At 37.9% G+C, this 21,452-nt stretch overlaps 1 protein-coding gene across 1 annotated transcript; it reads right to left on the bottom strand.

The window, feature by feature from the left end:
- Positions 1–943: 943 nt before the first annotated feature.
- On the bottom strand, positions 944–20,570 carry PHF10 (PHD finger protein 10). The gene is made up of 6 exons (XM_051213874.1): positions 15,759–20,570; positions 15,500–15,721; positions 14,206–14,454; positions 12,828–13,363; positions 5,643–5,873; positions 944–3,138 (listed from the first exon to the last, which is right to left on the bottom strand). Exons 1-6 carry the CDS (start codon positions 15,912–15,914, stop codon positions 2,340–2,342), a joined length of 2,193 nt encoding a protein of 730 aa, XP_051069889.1. The 5' UTR covers positions 15,915–20,570; the 3' UTR covers positions 944–2,339.
- Positions 20,571–21,452: the final 882 nt, after the last annotated feature.

A 21,452-nucleotide genomic window follows, 5' to 3' on the forward strand; every position in this document is an offset into this window, starting at 1 on the left:
TAATCAACCTAAGAATTGGTTATCTTTAGCAATTAGAACAATGTCCTATGCACCTAAACTGAAATTAACATTTACAACCAGAAATCTGTTTTTCGTATCCGTAAAGAATAAAGCTCACTCATCTGATCGCCTTTATGTTTATCTACCAGTTTACCTAGTCCTGTGGAGCAAGGTACATAGATCGTAGCCAAAGCATGCTTTCAACACGCATACGAGGACATATCTCAGTATAGTTCGACGATAGTGAGAGAAAACTAGTTAGTTCTATCCCTGAACATTTGGTCAACTCTAATCACTCAACTAACCCACATATCGATTTTAAAGTAGCTTGTAAGATTCGTCCACATCGACCAAGATTTCTTTGTATTTAACTCCTTTAAATAACAAAAGTTTCTGCTATGTACGAAACGAAGCAGGAACTTTGTGTGAGAAAGAAGTATGTCCTTATCCTTGTCTTTACTATAACCTTAACCCAACATTATTTTCACTTCATTGATTTTGTAAGTGAAAAAAATGTCCTCACTCTCTAATTACCTCTAATATCCCCATGATTTTACTTATAATTGTTTCTAACATCACTTCACTTCACTTAACCCCTCTCTATTGTCTTGTTATATCCCGATGAGAATAATGAATGGTAACTTTTGAATCCATTTATAGACCATTACTATACGTATATTTTTATTGAATAATTGTTAAATAACTAAACTATTCATATTCATGTCCCTCTTATTATGAGCTTTATATTGACCTATGAACTATTATTATACGATTTACCATTCTTGAGTTATACACAGTCTACCAATTACTACCTCCCACATTCACAACCGCTTTTCGCTAAATCTTGCACAAATGTTATTTTCTATTTTATGGTACGTTGTGATCTGTTTGATTGGTAATATAAACCCCGTATGTTTGAAATAAACGATTCATATTGCAGAGGCTGAGATTGGTGTTTTGAACTTCACTGGCTGGGCTAGACAGGAAGCGAGACGAATAAGGACTCTAGGCTACTCGCACGTGTTTTATGCGTCACTGGTTCGATCGATAATTCGTCGCTCTCTAATTAGCTGTATCATCATATTATACATTAACAGGGCATATAGGCCACAAGTTATAACATACCTTTAACAGTGTTTTAATTATTTCACTTTATTCACACTAGAATTCAATAAATAATTTTACACTCTTATTAATTGTACATGCCCCGTAGAAATTATACAACAGTATATAATCTAGTGTTATAATCTATTTATAAAATAATCATGTTCATTCTTTCTTTATGTCTTTACAGAATTATTACATATTAGTATATGATTGTACAGTTTGATAATAAATTACTTGGAAAGAGGTCGTTTCGTTGAACTTCATGTTTGTTTTTAATATTTAACTGGTATCAATAAATCTTTTCATAATTGAAATCACAAGTCAGTCTAAGCTAGATTACCATTGAAAACCTAGAAGCATTGGATAGCCTCTTTGTCCACTATTGAAAACCAATATATAGGTATAACTTAAATAGACTCGTGCTTCCAACTGGGAAAACACTACAATCTCCACAAATAACTCATACTGATAAACATAAGCCCCCAAATGCCCTAGTACGGCCGAGGGTGGGAAAAGTCAGTCACCCCTTTCACTCTCACTCTCTCTCCAAATGCTCTCACATGACAATACCAATACAACCACTACCAAGGAAGTCCTACTCACTGCCTTTTCGCACCACGAGTGTTGTTTACCAAATTGAGAGGACCAAAAACGGATTTCCGGTGCTTTAACCGGGTTGGTGGACATGGAGAGTTCACCTAGGGGAGTTGGAAAACACTGATTCCAAACCAATGGTGCACATAGGCTGACTCTAGGATCCTCAAGGAACAAATAGAGTATGAACCAATCGTTGGTCACCGGTTACCATGGAACTGCATCTCCTTATGTTGTTCCACTGCCTTGTGGATCAGACCATTAGGTCGAAGGCTCCGGATATGGCCCCATAAGAGAACCACCTGATTCGGTTTGGGCACCTGGGGCAATATGACAGTTCACACACCAATCAAGTGACGTGTGTGACGTATATGTATTCGATGCTCCTTTGTACCAATGTTAGCGTTTAAATAAATAAATAATCCATAAACAAACAAAATAACTGACTTATAACAATAAATATATTTCAGAAATTCAACCATATTTGAAATATAGAATATAAATTTCATTATTACAAATACACGGAAAGAAAGATAACTAAAACTAGTTATTAAAAATGAAACTAGGGACCTTTAAGTACAATGGATAAATATACAAAGCCTGGAGGGTAAAAGATGGTTAACAGTTTAAATGAATAATCACTTTTCAATATTATTTGATTCAGATGAATTTGTTGAAGAAGGAATCTGCATTTCACCAACATGTTTCACAATGTCATTTTCAGTTTTATCGACCGTACTACTATTATTAATAATACTATCATTGTTATCCGGTTTTAAATGTTCAGACTTTTCGGAAATATCAACTTTTTCCGCAACAAAGGATTCTATTTTAGTTGGAATGGAGTTAACTGGACATAGTCCTGAAGGTTCACTTTCAATCATAGACACTTTGATCGATAATGGTGTAGGTGGAGAGGTTGGTAGGGGTACAGAAACATCTGAACGAGTAGGACTAAAGTTGATTGGATTCGAAAAATATGGAGAAGACGGGGGTGGAAGAGATACAATAACGCGATTTTTTGTTGGAGGACGGCCTCGACGTCGTTTAGGTACTAATTCAGCACCAGGGACTATTGGTTGGACGCTACCGTATGGATAAGAACTATATGCTAAAGATATGTCTTTGGTATCATTAACACCTGGTGTTCGACAAATTTTCCGCTTCAATATTGATTTACGTGGTTTCTTCACACTATAACCCCATGGTAAATCATCCGAGTCTTTAGGTCTATTTTTTCTAGGACGTCCTTTTCTAGGCGGAGTTGGCAATGATTCACATAATAAACATTCCCAATTTCCATTAGGAATTCGTCCTAAACCAACACAAAATGCATGATAACCCCTATCACAACGATCGCAAAACATCATTTGATCTTCTTGACCTGAGTCATTACATTCCACACACCGTTTACACTCTAAACATGTCCAATCATAGCTAAAAATAAACAAGAAAATACACCGAGCGACATAAATTTATGAATGTCAACAGTATTGCTCTACATATTGTTAAATTAAAAAGAAATAGAAAATTCCTCCTATATATATATATGTTCACTCGGCATTTAGAAAAAATTGTGGAACTCTGTATTTTTCTGTTGATCATGCTTGTAAAAAGTATCAGCTATTTAGAAATACTTTGATGAGATCAATTCACGCATAGTGATAACCAGAGAGGCTCATAGCGATCTGGGCCATCTTTGGTGCTTTCGTGATGTTAGTCTGGCTGTAGAAGGTCGGATCTACAACGCGTCGGTGGGAGCAGATTCGCACTATGTTTGTGAAACCTGGCCTCTCCAGGTTGAGGATGTTAAACGACTCTGTGTCTGACCACTCGAAGGAGTGCCGAAATCCAGTGACAGCACCATGTTAGTAATGCAGAGACTCGGCATCGTGTGTTCGGGCACAACCATAAAAATTCAATCGGTGTCACTATCATAAAACACAGAATTCGGTGGTCTGAACATGTCCTACGAATGTCGTCCCAGTGAGTTCTACATCGCGCATTATTTGCCGACGCTGGAATAGATTGAAGAAATCGGAGAAGTGATCAGTGCACACAGTGTCATGGTATGAAAGAAAGCTGTACAGGACTGGCTTCTGCTGGTCCTTCACGACTCCCTGGTTGGGGTCCTAGAGATAGTGCAACACTAGCTGGAGATGTTATCGGACATGGTTCAGAATAAAAGTCAATGGTGATCCTGATGCAACATTTTAAGTCATAATAGTGAATGTAACTTCTTTAATTGAAATAATTCTTTCTAAATGTATCTTTCCTAAATAAACTGCTTCCCCCACTATTATTATTTTTCTATTATTGTTATTATTATTACTTCAAGTAGTTTTGAATCATCAACTTATTTTTTTGCTGTTAAACAGTCATCCTACTATTTCCCGGTTTCCACAAACTCGGCTTTCAACTAGTCAGTCGCAGGTGTTCAAACTCCACACCTGAGGAGCTGAATTGTATGACTAACCCATAATTATCATTGTAAAAAAACCTTTTTAACATATCAATTAGCAAAACAGTAAACTACAATGTGAATGGAGAAACTAATCAAATTCAAGTATACAATTGTATTAATTCAGGAAAGATTTGAAGTATCTAATTATTGATAAATAGGACTGAATTTTGGTCAGTCGTAGTTGGTATGCATGCATCCTAAGTGGATTCCTTGACACAACTCGGTGAATAATGCGTTGGGTGTTTAAAGCAAAAGGTACTGAGTTCGAGTCTCAATGTGAACAACGGGTGAAGGTGCATCAAGCTGATGAGTCTCCAACAGGAAGAAACGCGGGTCCTGGATTCAAATACTAACCACTATCCATCTATTCTCACAACAAAATCAGTAATATTTAAGCAGAAACTAATGGTGGCCAGCAATGCAATCCAGGATGTGCGTTTCGTCTTAATCGGGATTCGTCAGCTGAATGTGTCTGCATCCAAGAGTCGATGTTCACTCCAGCACTCGAACCCAGTATCTTTCGCTTCAAACATTATCGCGTTATCCACTTAGCTAATGAGTAAAGATAGCCACTGGCTTGTGAAATCAGATGAGTTGTAATCCTAGTTTGTTTATATATATATATATATATATATATATATATATATATATATATATTGGTTGTTCGGATCTTCCCATTGATATTTAAAACTGCAATTGATCAATCCAGGTGTAGCCGAGGGCGGGGAGAGTCAGTCACCCCTTTCACTCTCACTCTCTCTCCAAATGCTCTCACATGGCCACGTGCATACAACCACTCACAGGGAAGACCTACTCACTGCCTTTTCGCACCACGAGTGTTGTTTACCAAATTGAGAGGACCAAAAACGGATTTCCGGTGCTTTAACCGGGTTGGTGGACATGGAGAGTTCACCTAGGGAGTTGGAAAACACTGATTCCAAACCAATGGTGCACATAGGCTGACTCTAGGATCCTCAAGGAACAAATAGAGTATGAACCAATCGTTGGTCACCGGTTACCATGGAACTGCATCTCCTTATGTTGTTCCACTGCCTTGTGGATCAGACCATTAGGTCGAAGGCTCCGGATATGGCCCCATAAGAGAACCACCTGATTCGGTTTGGGCACCTGGGGCAATATGACAGTTCACACACCAATCAAGTGACTTGTGTGACGCATATATATTCGGTGCCTCTTTGTATTAATATTTATGTGTTCAAATAAATATAAAAAGTCCCCGTGTGAACGTCAACTCTAGGTTGCAGATACATTCAGCTGATGAATCCCAAATAAACACCATCTATCTCCACTCATAACACTGGTGACCTAAGGTAATGTTGAGGCGATCCGCACAGGATGTACATGTGCCAATAAAAGAATGATCAATCGCTGTCCTAAATATCAATGAGAAGATTCAAACAACCAATAATAATAATAATAATAATAATAATAATAATAATAATAAATTTTGTTTTACCTTTTCACACCTGACAGCATAGAATCAGGTATATCCAAACATTTTGGATGACCAATTAATTTACACTCAGAACAACGTATATAATTCATAGCTAATTGGCCACATACAACACAAATAGGATTTTCTGTATTTATTTCTGTATTTGTTTTATATCGTCGATAGATCGAATTACTGATTTTATCTGTTTCTACATCAGAAACCGATGATTTATCACCAACTAACATGTTTGAACTGAAGAAATGAAGTAATAAGCAAATAATCCCCATAGAACATTTAAAAACAGAAAATATTAAGAAGAATAGTTATTTTTATCATAAGGTTCTACAGTGATCAGTTCATAGTTATTGTGTTGTTAGAAATTCATGATGATGCAGACACATCCACTCTTTATTTTTCACTTGTTTTGAATTCCAGTATTCCTTCGTTTATACGCTTTGATTCAGTTTTTTTCAATTTCCAATCTCAATGCTTGGTATTATTCATTGTCATTGCTAAAACATTATTTCGAACTTATTTGCTCTAAATGTTGTCCCACACCGGTACATCAACTTGAGTTGACATACGTATGTGCCAGGCTCTATGTTAATAATGACTGAATGATTGTATTATAATGGCCAAAGTAAGGTAAACACAAGTGAATTATCCTATGTTAAACGTTAAAGACATAAAATTGTCTAATTCACTAATGTATGGCTTATTTTGAACATTGTAATACGATAATTAATGACCCATAATTTTAGAACATGATAATGAAGTTAATGAAAACAACTTTTCGTTTTGATTTACTTCGTTTTCGAATTTTGGTAATTTAGAGCAATTAGTCCCATTAACAAATCATGATGGAATAATAAGAACAAATATTAGGCTTAAAAAATGCGACGTGTTTGTGCTACACGTTCTGACCATGCCTATACTTTTCAAAGCATTTATAAATGAAAACGAGCAGAAAAAGCCAAGGCACAAGCTGAATACACAGAAGTAAGCAAACAAGTGAAGAGGAGCATCAGAACCGACAAACGTAAATATGTGGAAGATTTAGAAACGACGGCGGAAAAGGCTGCAAGAGAAGGAAACATGAGACAATTGTATGACACGACAAAGAAACTCTCTGGAAATCGCCGCAAACCAGAACGACCAGTGAAAAGCAAGGAAGGCGAGGTAATCACCAACATTGAAGAGCAACAAAACAGGTGGGTAGAACACTTCAAAGAACTGTTGAATCGACCAGCTCCACTGAACCCACCCAACATCGAAGCAGCACCCACGGACCTCCCAATCAATGTTGGCCCACCAACAATTGAAGAAATCATCACGGCCATCAGGCAAATCAAGAGTGGAAAAGCAGCAGGACCAGACAACATTCCACCAGAGGCACTAAAAGCAGACATAGCGGCAACTGCAAGGATACTCCACATTCTCTTCAATAAGATTTGGCATGAGGAACAAGTACCAAAAGACTGGAAAGAAGGACTTCTGATCAAAATACCGAAGAAAGGCGATCTCAGCAAGTGTGATAACTACAGGGGCATCACTCTTCTCTCAATACCGGGAAAAGTCTTCAACGGGGTATTGTTAAACAGGATGAAGGACTCCGTAGACACCCAACTTCGAGACCAACAGGCAGGATTCCGTAAGGATAGATCGTGTACAGACCAAATCGCAACTCTACGGATCATTGTGGAACAATCAATTGAATGGAATTCATCACTCTACATCAACTTCATTGACTACGAAAAGGCATTTGATAGCGTGGACAGAACAACACTATGGAAACTTCTTCGACACTACGGCGTGCCTCAGAAGATAGTCAATATCATACAGAACTCATATGATGGATTACACTGCAAAATCGTGCATGGAGGACAGTTGACAAAGTCGTTCAAAGTGAAGACCGGTGTTAGGCAAGGTTGCTTACTCTCACCCTTTCTCTTTCTCCTGGTGATCGACTGGATCATGAAGACGTCAACGTCTGAAGGGAAGCACGGGATACAATGGACATCTAGGATGCAGTTGGACGATCTGGATTTCGCAGATGATCTGGCCCTTCTATCCCAAACGCAACAACAGATGCAGGAGAAGACGACCAGTGTGGCAGCAGCCTCAGCAGTAGTAGGTCTCAATATACACAAAGGGAAAAGCAGGATTCTCCGATACAACACAGAATGCACCAATCCAATCACAATTGACGGAGAAGATTTGGAACATGTAAAAACATTCACATATCCGGGCAGCATCATTGATGAACAGGGTGGATCTGATGCAGATGTGAAGGCGCGGATCGGCAAAGAAAGAGCAGCATATTTACAACTGAAGAACATCTGGAACTCAAAGCAACTGTCAACCAACACCAAGGTCAGGATTTTCAATACAAATGTCAAGACAATTCTACTGTATGGGGAACAAACCTGGAGAACTACGAAAGCCATCATCCAGAAAATACAGGTGTTTATTAATAGTTGTCTACGCAAAATACTTCCGATCCGTTGGCCGGACACTATTAGCAACAACCAACTGTGGGAAAGAACAAACCAGATCCCAGCGGAGGAAGAAATTAGGAAGAAGTGCTGGAAGTGTATAAGACACACATTGAGGAAAGCACCCAACTGCGTCACAAGACAAGCCCTCGCATGGAATCCTCAAGGCTAAACAAAGGAGAAGAGGTAGACCAAAGAACACATTACGCCGGGAAATGGAGATAGACATGAGAAAAATGAACAAGAATTGGATGGAACTAGAAAAGAAGGCCGAGGACAGAGTGGGTTGGAGAATGCTGGTCATCGGCCTATGCTCCATTAGGAGTAACAGGCGAAAGTAAGTAAAGTAAGCAGGAAGTCGGAAAAATATAAAGTGACAAATTTAGAACAACATATATAAGCGAACAATATTGTTTTCGACTAGATCCTCATCAGGCTTTACTCTAATATACAGTAATATTTATATGCATATACGAAATTATTAAACCAATCAAGGTAGTTTATAAGTCAATGATAACAATGGAAAAGATTACATAATAAGTAAAATGTGAAAAGTACAAATTGATGGTGTGACAACAAGTGCATTAGTTTTGATAAGCAATAATAATAAAGGTTCAAATCAATGTTACATAATGGGAAATAGGTCAATGATTAGAAAAATATAGAAACTGAGATAACAATTATAAAATTATAAGATGAAGTAATAAGAAATGTTCAGATAATTGGACCATGAAACGTATAGTTGGGAGAAAATAAAGTGGTAGGAGGGTGTGAAGAAAAATAATAAACGAAGAGAAAGTTAGAAAAGGAATAAATAAATAAATAAATAAATTCATTTATTACTTAAGGCCAAGGGAGAGATAAGGGAGTTACAAATTTCTTCTGAACACAAAGACTTGGCTTGTTGGCTCGGATTCCTATAGCTTCTGCTATGTGTAAGAGACGAGATCGAACACCATAAGGAAAACTAGTGGGAATCCGGTAAATAACTTTGAACGACTTGTTTCTGTCCACTACATGACCGCTATCGATCAAGTGTGATAGAACCGAGCTGCGTATTGTTTTGACGTAACCTTTTCCTAACCACGAAGGGAGGTGTTCACTAACTCGTTGGTTCAGTTGCCTGGTAGTGCGCCCAATATAGCTTTCTCCACAGGAGCAGCTGAATTCGTAGATACACATAGAAGTGGCGTAACCCGGTAACTTATCCTTCAATTGCGGAATCACCATCGATCGGGTAGAATACGATAGGCAGAGGTTGGCAGCATTAAACGTTCTCTTTACTGATCTAGTCAATCTATCCCGTAATACATCGCTAGCCAAATCACCATTGAATTGCAGTTTCAAGAAAAGCGGTTTCTTACTAGCCGTCAGGGTCACTATTTTCCTGTTTTGTACGCGCAAGTGTTTCTTCAGGAAACCCAGTGGATATCCCAATTCAATCAAAATATTATGAATGTGTTGTAATTCTCTATCAATAGTGTCGACTGAGCATATCTTAAGAGCTCTATTTGCAAGACATTTGACTAAGTTTCTCTTATGATGAAGAGGCACAAAGCTTAAAAAATGTGTGTATTGGCTTGGAGAAGAACTTTTCTATACACACCCCTGCTGATAGAACCATTTTCTTTTCTACTTAACAAAACGTCCAGAAAATTTAGTTTGTTATCTATTTCCTCCTCACATGTAAATTTAATAGCAGGATGTTTGTCATTAAATAGTTCCAGTAGATGTTCTTTTCTAATGTTCTGATCGGCAATGATGAAGGAATTAAAAAATAAAGGTATTCTTACTCCTGACTTACATGACTCACTCAAGCCTACTGGATCGAACACATCGCGACTATATGGTTTACCTAAAGTTCACAAGACAGGTCTTCCTCTTCGTCCAGTTTTAGATATGTATAATTCGCCTTATCATAAAACTGCAAAGTGGCTAGTTCGTATCCTAAACCCCCTACACAAATTAGTCGTCAATAGAAGCGTGAAAGACGTCTTCAATTTCATATCTAAAGTGGAACATATAAATTTAAATAGGAAATGAATGATATCTTTAGATCTTGCTTCCCTGTTCACCAATGTACCGTTAACAGAGACTATCGATTTTGTGTGCCAACAACTGCAGGAAAAACAAATCAATATTGGAATTCCTGGGGTTAGTCTTGAAGAATTATTTTTAAAATGCACAATGAATGTCCATTTTGTCTTCAATAACACATATTATAGACAAATTGATGGTACAGCGATGGGTTCGCCACTAGGTCCCATCCTTGCGGATTTTCTTCTGACGAAACTAGAAAACGGACCTCTCAAGAGGGTTATCAATAAACTGGATTTCTACTGTCATTACGTTGATGACACTTTCATCATTGCCGATCAGAACATTAGAAAAGAACATCTACTGGAACTATTTAATGACAAACATCCTGCTATTAAATTTACATGTGAGGAGGAAATAGATAACAAACTAAATTTTCTGGACGTTTTGTTAAGTAGAAAAGAAAATGGTTCTATCAGCAGGGGTGTGTATAGAAAAAGTTCTTCTCCAAGCCAATACACACATTTTTAAGCTTTGTGCCTCTTCATCATAAGAGAAACTTAGTCAAATGTCTTGCAAATAGAGCTCTTAAGATATGCTCAGTCGACACTATTGATAGAGAATTACAACACATTCATAATATTTTGATTGAATTGGGATATCCACTGGGTTTCCTGAAGAAACACTTGCGCGTACAAAACAGGAAAATAGTGACCCTGACGGCTAGTAAGAAACCGCTTTTCTTGAAACTGCAATTCAATGGTGATTTGGCTAGCGATGTATTACGGGATAGATTGACTAGATCAGTAAAGAGAACGTTTAATGCTGCCAACCTCTGCCTATCGTATTCTACCCGATCGATGGTGATTCCGCAATTGAAGGATAAGTTACCGGGTTACGCCACTTCTATGTGTATCTACGAATTCAGCTGCTCCTGTGGAGAAAGCTATATTGGGCGCACTACCAGGCAACTGAACCAACGAGTTAGTGAACACCTCCCTTCGTGGTTAGGAAAAGGTTACGTCAAAACAATACGCAGCTCGGTTCTATCACACTTGATCGATAGCGGTCATGTAGTGGACAGAAACAAGTCGTTCAAAGTTATTTACCGGATTCCCACTAGTTTTCCTTATGGTGTTCGATCTCGTCTCTTACACATAGCAGAAGCTATAGGAATCCGAGCCAACAAGCCAAGTCTTTGTGTTCAGAAGAAATTTGTAACTCCCTTATCTCTCCCTTGGCCTTAAGTAATAAATGAATTTATTTATTTATTTATTTATTCCTTTTCTAACTTTCTCTTCGTTTATTATTTTTCTTCACACCCTCCTACCACTTTATTTTCTCCCAACTATACGTTTCATGGTCCAATTATCTGAACATTTCTTATTACTTCATCTTATAATTTTATAATTGTTATCTCAGTTTCTATATTTTTCTAATCATTGACCTATTTCCCATTATGTAACATTGATTTGAACCTTTATTATTATTGCTTATCAAAACTAATGCACTTGTTGTCACACCATCAATTTGTACTTTTCACATTTTACTTATTATGTAATCTTTTCCATTGTTATCATTGACTTATAAACTACCTTGATTGGTTTAATAATTTCGTATATGCATATAAATATTACTGTATATTAGAGTAAAGCCTGATGAGGATCTAGTCGAAAACAATATTGTTCGCTTATATATGTTGTTCTAAATTTACAATATGGGAATATTTCAAAGTGATAAATAAAAATAAAGGAAAGAAAAACATTGATGGACGTGATTCACTCTTGACATTTCCTATGCAATATTTCAAGAGCTGTGTTAATCTTGATCATATGGCCTGTTTCCTATTTCCTACGTTTGTTGGAGAATTTGATACTAACTGGATCTGGAGCCATTAGGGTACATGTTCCATATTCCTTGTTCGATCACTCCTCCCCATGCGTGTGTCCACAGAAACATGTGGTAAATATAGTGGGACGTGACAAGTTTAGGCCTCTGTGGAATCATAGGCCTTATTTTTTTTCAATGATAACCAATTTAGCAGCACAGTGCATAACCTCGATGGGTACTCTTAGTCTCTATTTCAAAATTATGCTGCTCGACTCTTCTCTGAATGATAAAACCTTTTTACGCAACAGAATTAAGAATTGGTTCTGATGTTAACTGACTTTTATACTGATTTGTAAATGTCAATGGGAAACCGTTTAATATGTTTCAGTTAGCGTTTTCATGTCTTCTTCGAACGCATCTGTAGTACATATTTGTAATAAGCTAATATTTTTCAACTCCAACTTCAATACAGTGAACGACTCCACGTCTATCATATTCTTTCCTCTTTGCTAACTAGAGGGAGAAGTCCGATTTGCACAGCAGCCTTCCTGAATGAGACCTCAAAAGAATTAGTTTTTTTATGTAATACAATGACATATATACAGAATATTAATACGAATTAAATATGATAAAATGCCATAGTTTATAGGTCACTCAGTCTCTAATCAATTAGGACCTGAACGATAGGCTTAATTCTTGAGCATTGTATCACTTTACTACTTTAACAACTGATCAATGTCTTAGTGAAAATTTTAAACAGGACGTCCTACGAAAAAGTCTATACACGTTAAAATTAAAGTAAAATGCAAGTATTCAGCGATACTGTAAATGTTCAGAGTCTTACTTAGCAACCCCACTTGATAATAGTGATCCGTTTGCATATCTAGTCCGAAGACCTTCCATTGAGCTTGTGGTTTGATGGTTTAAAGAGTCAATAGATCTAGAATGGTCTAAACCAAATGAATTTTGATCACCGAAATCACAAGAGGTCATAGTAGGTGGATTGACTTTCGGCTTAATCGAACCAAATCGAAGTGTTGTGGGGAGAGGAGGTGGATTTCTATGTTTTCGTAGTGGATGTGGATATAAAACACGTGATAATGGAAGGTATGATAACTGTTCAGGAGTATAGCTCATAAAATATTCTGCAAACTGTCCAGGTATGACTGCCACAGGATATGCACCATTGGGAAAAGTTGGGTATTCTAATAACTTATAAATTCTCTGGGGAATGTGAATTTGCATTGTCTGTAAATCCCAATAACAACGTCTTGAACTCATACGTTCGGTAATCAGGCGATGATTGTAATCGGCAGCAGAATCTAACGCTCGTCTGCGAGCTGCTTCAGCTCGAGCCTCTCCACGTTCAATACGAGCAGCCTATGTAAAGAATTAACACCGTAAACATAGGTTCAACCCAAACCTTAGAATTTAAAGTCATTCCAGAAAAGATTATGATACAAGGAATCTAAGTAACTAAAGGATGATAGTTCTCAAGCCAGGGACACTATATTCTTTAAACCCTTATATCTCAGTAACCTTAGATTGATGTGTACATTTATCTGCCTTCCAAATGACAGAAAACTAATAAACATACAAGGTTCAATGAGTCGAAAATTGGCTTCATCTTATTATTTGATATGCATAATATCATTCAGTTACAAATGTCGAACTACAACCACCATGTAGATGATTTCCATTTAATCTATCCACTTAAACCTTGAAAACCAGGTATGACTACTAATAATCACACAAAACGTGTGACCTAAAATCTCATAACCTAATTATAACTAAAATTTGACAGCTCTCTGGGAAAAATAAATCAAACGGAATCTGATGAAAGGTGTGGTAAACACAGTCACTCCCCTCGGAATTCCTGAAAATATGTGTAATCATTCGTATCTAAATACAATCCATTTTATTTAGCCTAACAGAATCATTTGATTTTATAGACCACGATTTTCTAAGCAATACATAACACCAAACAAAGTATTATGTATGCACATTCCATCAACTAAGGATTCCCTCTTCATCTCAAAGAACTCGCTGATACCTTAGTGTGCTTTCATTAGATACAGTGAACAAAATTCATTAAGAGTGCCCGCTGATAACCACTTCAACCAAATTCCCCTAAAAAAATCACAGCTGGGTGCTGTATTAGTTAAAAATTGTAAAGTAGAAGCCGTTTGGTCAAGAAAATGATTTCTACTATTCAAACTCACTTCATACTGACGCTTTTGATTCTCGACAGCCGTTTTAAATTTTCGTCGACGAAACAAATCCGTGAGAGCAATGTGTATCTCTGGGTAATCCTGTTGCAAAAGCTTCATAACATCATCAGTTTTGAGTGCTGTGAGACCAAGGTCTGCACGACCAACGGGAACAATCCCCTCTTGTTGCAACCACGATCGTTCATAAGCATCCATAGCGCGCCTAGCTAGATCAGGGTACTTGCGTTTAAAAGATTTAACCTAATAAAAAGGGAAAAACGTTAATCAACGGAACTGCTTGAAAACCTGATAGAAACAAAATTAGGAATAAAATCCATTACAAAATACATACAAAGGTTCTTAATAAAACGTAATATGAAAAAAACTACAAATTTATCCAAATATTTTACCTACGAAAAATCGTTCAAACAGTGAATCATACTATTGCTGAGATACTTTGATTACTGTAGTTAACCATGACTTCACGTTCATCCATTCATACGAATAAAGAGACTTAAATAAATATGGATTAGCTACAGCTACACGTTACAAAACAAACGGTAATTCAAAATATCTAGTAAACAATATAACTGCCATAAACAAAATGTTATACTGCAATCAATCAAAACGGTAGAAATTTACAGATAATGGAGTTTTCATCATCAAAAACTTAACTTTATCATAAAAACCATTTGTTTCACTTACGTAGATATATTTCTACAGTTTTAAACAAAAACTTATCATAACTTTTTTGTCCTCTAATGTAAAAAGTGTAGAAACCGCAGAAGTTAATATGGGGTTTAGAATAAACAACGATGACTAGTATTCAGAGAGAATACTTCTTGAAATATTGTGCTGATTATTATTTTATTTATTCTAATAAACTGATTGTTTCTTACTAAGTATGCCTTCCTACCTTATCCCTTTTTTGTGTCTTATTGCAGATATCTTTCGGCCTTTGAATGATTAATTTACTGCAATGCTATTCCACAACGCACTGAAAAGAGCAGAAGCTAAGTTGATCTATTCTTCCCCAAATTTCAGCAAAATTTGAATAGATCTTTAGGCTCATATTTCAGCCGAAGTTACTACAATATACATCGAGAAACGAGAACCCAATAACAGAAAGATGTAGAACTAAAGATGATAGAACGTCAGTCATAAATAACTAAAGGATTATTTCTGTGATAAACCAACATACCCCTGACACCTAAACTAAACATTTGCGACTAATAAAAATATTACAGTATTAATACCTTGAGTTCTAGAACGAAAGAAGCGACAGTAAGTAAGAGATAAAACCAACCTTTAAAAAGTCAGCAAGAACTTCTTGAACTATGTATGACTCCTTCTCATGTTTTCCACCAGGTGATTCAGAATCACTATCAGCCCAGTCGTACTCATAAATGTCCTCCAAGTTAACATTATCCGTAAGTCCTGAGATGGAAGTAGAACGAGACATATCTGACTTCATTTTACTTTCACGTCTTGAAGGAGTGGCGGAAAGAGAATTACTGGACTGATTCGTCTAAATACAATCTATTAAAATATTATGAGAGCATTACCCGAGTCTTTTGTGTGTCCGAGTCACCATCATCATTCTTTAGGGGTGTATCAGGCAAAGTATCCACGCTCATGTCCAGATCAAACATTACGGTCTCATCGTCAATCTGATCTTTAAATGGAGCGTGATTACTTTCTGTACAAATTGGAAATGTCATTGATTTTGCTTGTTGAAAAAGAGACCAAGTTTCAATTGGGATTCGTCCAAAAACTAAACCTCACTCGATTGGTATAACTACCCGGAACACTTTCTAGGAAATTTCGGAGATAATATATGTAAACTAATTTGAGTTTCACAATAAAAGAGAAATGGAGCTTAAAGTAGCTGACTAGAAAGGAAAAATACCAACCTGATTTCCCAGCAGGGATCAAACAATAAGCCTGTTAGAAATCACGTTGTACTAAAATCACCTAACAAAGCTATTTGCATTAGTTTAAGCTAATGAGTAGAAGTCTGGAATGTTAAAATAAATAAATGCCAGAGCCGTGAGATAGTACTGAATCATGTAACATGTCTACGAGTTTTCTTGTAAATTGTAACTTGAATTTGGAGGTAGCATACATTTACAATGTAATTTTCATTTAGGTAACACGAAAGATATCCTGACAACTAAATCATAACACCCATTTGAAAAAATATTTAGACAATAACATAGCGACCCCCTGCACCAAACCAACAATGGGCTCAAATAGACCATATTGCCATCAGTCATCAACAGAGATGCTCGATAGAAGATTATCGCTCGTTCTGGAATGCCTGCTTGGATTCCGACCACGCCCTAATACGGACACGCATCTACTTTCACCTCACTGGTCGAAGAAAAGCCACATTAAAAAGACTCATTAGAATTGAATTGAGTGACGAGAAAGCCAAAAGTAGATTCCAGGAACAACTGAGGTCACACTTAGGTAGTTCTGAATACGAGGCTGACCCAGATGTTGCTTGGAAAGATATACAAACAGCTGTGGAAACAGCAGTGACATCTATTAGTGATTTAAACCAAAGGGTTACAACAAACCAATGGATTCCTTCTAGGTCTATTGCACTCGTAAACTCATCCCATCAAGCTCTGAACACGATGATGAGCAGAAGCGAATCAGATCTAGGTTAACCAAAAGCTTAAGGGACGACCGTGAGCAGTAATGGGCAACGAAAGTGAAAGAGATGGAAAAGGCGGCGGCTATAGGTAACACAAGACAGCTCTTCAGACTCATAAAAGAAACAAGGACTAAAATGTCAAGTGTAAGTGAAACTATGTCGGAAAAGGACGACACTTATCTGCTCCCAGCCCAGACGGTTAGAACGATGGGCGGAACATTTTAGAGTACAGTTCGGCTGGCCTTCAGCTACTCTACAATTACTCAACATTCCCAGCTAGCGTGAATGGAACATTGAAGTAGGTCCCCCGACTCTAGCTGAAGTTCAAAAGGCTATAGTTAATCTGAAACGAGGAAGAGCAGCTGATTCACATGGATTGGCTCCAGAGGTCTTCAAGGATGGTGGTCCAATTTCGGTGATTAGGCTGACTAATATTTTAGCTAAAATCTGGGAGTTGGATGTTATCCCATCTGACTAGTCGCAATCACTTATTGTCCCAATATATAAGAAAGGATCAAAATCATCCTGTGACAACCATAGAGGGACTAGTTTGACTAACATAGCATCTAAAATACTAGCCTCAATAATTATTGGGCACATAACAAAGAAACGTGAACTGCAAACACGAAAAAATCAGGCTGGCTTCACACCTGGTCGTGGCTGCATCGACCACATATTCACCATTCGTCAGGTTCTAGAACACAGGCATACTTATCGGCGTCCGACAATGGTGGTCTTTCTTGACTTAGAAGGCAGCATTTGACTCTATAGACTGAGAGGTTCTGTGGCAGTGTTCCTCACTGAAAGGCTTACCTCACAAGTACATAAACCTTAAGAAGGCTCTTTACTCGAACACTATTAATCGATTCAGAGCTTATGGCGAACTGTCATCTGCGTTTGCAACCTCGAGTGGTGTCCGTCAAGGCTGTCCACTTTCTCCATTTTTGTTTAACTTCATCATAGACATACTGATGGATCACCGGGTAAGTAATAGGGAGGTTAGACGCAGGGTAAATCAGTTGATGAGGTTGTGAATCTTCACCGACTGAGATGGCACCCCCAAATGCCCTGGTACGGCCGAGAGTGGTGAAGGTCGGCACTCCCTCTCTCTCTCCAAATGCTCTCACATGGCCACAGGCATACAATCACTACCAGGGAAGTCCTACTCACTGCCTTCTCGCACCACGAGTGTTGTTTACCAAATTGAGAGGACCAAAAACGGATTTCCGGTGCTTTAACTGGGTTGGTGGACATGGAGAGTTCACCTAGGGGAGTTGGAAAACACTGATTCCAAACCAATGGTGCACATGGGCTGGCTCTAGGATCCTCAAGGAACAAATAGAGTATGAACCAATCGTTGGTCACCGGTTACCATGGAACTGCATCTCCTTATGTTGTTCCACTGCCTTGTGGATCAGACCTTTAGGTCGAAGGCTCCGGGTGTGGCCCCATAAGAGAACCACCTGATTCGGTTTGGGCCCCCTGGCACTATCACAGCCCCCACACAAATCAAATGAGATTTTTGTGGCGCATATATATTTGGTGTCGCCTTGTGCTAATATCTATGTGTTCAAATAATAATGATAATAATAATAATGACAGATGGTTAGGCCACGTGTAACGTATGCCTGAACACCGTTTACCACGACGCGCAATGCTGACTGGTATTGGATGGTTGGAAGAAAGTAAGGGGCGGCCAGACCAAAACGTGGCATCAGTCCTTGAAGTCACTAACTTCTGGTCTGAGCCATGTTGGTAGATGCAGACTACTTGGTTAGGGTCCGCGTGACTTTCGTAACCAATGGTTGGATACTGGCTCAGAATCGATCACATTAGCGTAGATGCACACACTATCTTCCCTTAAACTATGAGATGAAAATCGCCTCATATCTTTCTTCCTATCAACCAATCCTTTCTTCCTGTACTACATCCTTACATAAAATCTTTCTTTTATATATTACACGATTGAATTAACTGATTCTATGAATCCGGTGTTCATCTTGCTGTGCTAATGAGGTATGGCAACTTGGACCGATGCATATATGTGCCTGGTCCTACTTTGTAGCTGACTGAATGACCGACCAAAATAGATACATAACTGACTGATAAAAACTCAAGGTCTTTCCAGTGTTCAACATAAACCGGTACTCTGTATGGCTTTCTCTTTTTCGAATCATTTTTATGGTTTTTCTGTACCTTATCTTAGTCGTTTACTGGATTCTTTGTACTGCATGGTGAAGATTTGATCATTATTGCCGCGGAAAGTTCTCCTTATAAAACGGGTGGTAGATATCAAACCACAAACTCCAATGCTGTTGGTGTTTAAGCAGCTAGTAAAAACAAGGACCAAGTGAAATCATAGTGTTGTTTCGGTTCTACACTACTTCAATAACTGTACTATGAAGTGACAAACGTTTATCTGTATCAAACCTGTTGATACTGTTGAGAAAAAGTACAAATCATTAGATAAGTACGGATTAAAAACTAAACTAAATAACAATAATCGGGCTGTGGTCGAAAAACACAAAGTTGACAAATTACTTAAGCTGACAGAATCTATAGGCTTCGAAAATCTGTAGAACTAAAATCTATGGGCTACTTAAGATTTTTGACAGCAAGCAGAATACGAAATGCTCTCACATGGTAACATCAATACAGCCACTACCAAGGAAGTCCTACTCACTTCCTTCTCGCACCACGAGTGTTGTTTACCAAAGTGAGAGGACGAAAAGCGAATATCCGGTGCTTTAACCGGATTAGCGAATATGGAGGATACATCTAGGATAGTTGAAAAACCCTGATTCCAAACCAATGGTGTACATGGGCTGGCTCCAGGGTCCTGAGGGAACGAATGTCGTATGCACCTATTGATGGTCACCATGTGTCATAGAACTGCATCTCCTGACGCTGCCCAACTGCCTTTTGGGCTAGACTTCTAGGTCAAAGGCTTGGGGTGAGGCCCTCATAAGAAAAGCCTTAACTCTAATATTTAACCCTAACATACAATTTTAAGTCCCAATTATAATTCCACAAACTAAATTATAACCCTCTTTAGACGCTAGCTAGTAGGTGAAGTATTTTAAGTTCACCTTGACATTGTTCAAAGGCTGTCCATAAATTAAGTTTTAACATTAATCTTCATTTTATGTTGAACTATGTAACCCATCCAGTGTTAACACTGAATGAGCAGACTCCCCTCATCCCCCATTGCATAATAAAAAATGTCAATTTCCATTCCATGTTCGTTGGTCAAGACTAAAAAAGCCGTTCCTAGAACTAATTGTACGTAGTCTTACCATTGTATAAGGGCCTTTCTGAACACACATTTGAAGTTCCCATGATATGTCCTGAAAATTTACTCAAAGTTGAGGAACTCATCGCACGAAGCAACGAATTATCCGAAACACTTAACACTTCATACAACAGACACATCAAAACCGCAAGTCAAGTGATGGGCTTTAGAGACGCAAAAGACACCTAAGTGGGGAAAAAATACTACAAGTGTGCATGCTGTCTAAATATTAAAATCACACAAGTGAATAGAAAGAAACCTTACGATAAAACACGGACAGTTGACAAAGTAAAAAATATTTTGGAATTTTCACATGTCAAAGATCAGGAAGTTGATTGAGAATAATTATAATGAACGCTTGATGACCATTAAAAACAGAACTTCCAAACGCAACGTACAGTTTGAAAAATACGCTATCGCAATAATTTGTTTCAGTCTTCAGTTTCCAGTATTAAGGATAGTAGGTCGGTGAACCCTTGTTAATCCTGACAAATTGGCTTCCAGTGAAGGTCCAGATTCTCCTTGAAAATATTCACTGGTGGGGCTAATATCACTTGTTTGGGTAAGGCGATCTAGACATTGACTACTCGATGAGAACAACGCTACCCCACTTTAAATTTACTAGATCGCGATTTGTGGACCTTCTTGCTATGACATCAGAGATTATTAATGATGGAGGGAGCAAAAGGATAAGAGATATTGACACCCTAATCATAACTAAAGCTACGAAATTCCAGTATAAATTCGCCCCGCATCATACGATACGACAAGGGGAAAAGGTTTAGGCGTTTTGAGTGCTCATCGTAAGGGAGTTTAGAAACACCCTTCACTAATTTTGTTTCCACACGCTGAACACGCTCAAGTGAGTTAGTATCCTTTATCAGACAAGGACCAGTTGCTTGGATGCAGTGCTCTAAGTGTGGACTTACACAGATGGAATATAACATTCGAAACATCTCGTCAGGGCAATTGAATGCTCGGCAAAGTGACGATGACGCACGATAACCTTTGACAACAGCTGTGTTGCAACACGTAGTTGTTTTCAAGTCATGGCTTATTATTACTCCCAAGTCTTCATGTTCTTGAACGCATGGAAGAGATGTGTAACAGTTTAGGTTGATTGGTTAAGAGTTGACCTCAAACAACTAAGCATATGTCAAAACAGTAAAGTTCAAGTATTCATGCACTTCCTTATTTTGCATAGGCCTTATATTTCCTATTATCTTATATTGAATGTCGAGAGACTTTGTTTGTCCGAACAGGTAATCCCACGCTCCTCTATGACTGCGCGAAGATCTAAATAAA

This window comes from Schistosoma haematobium, chromosome 3 (assembly GCF_000699445.3).
Source record: "Schistosoma haematobium chromosome 3, whole genome shotgun sequence".
NCBI lineage: Eukaryota > Metazoa > Platyhelminthes > Trematoda > Strigeidida > Schistosomatidae > Schistosoma > Schistosoma haematobium.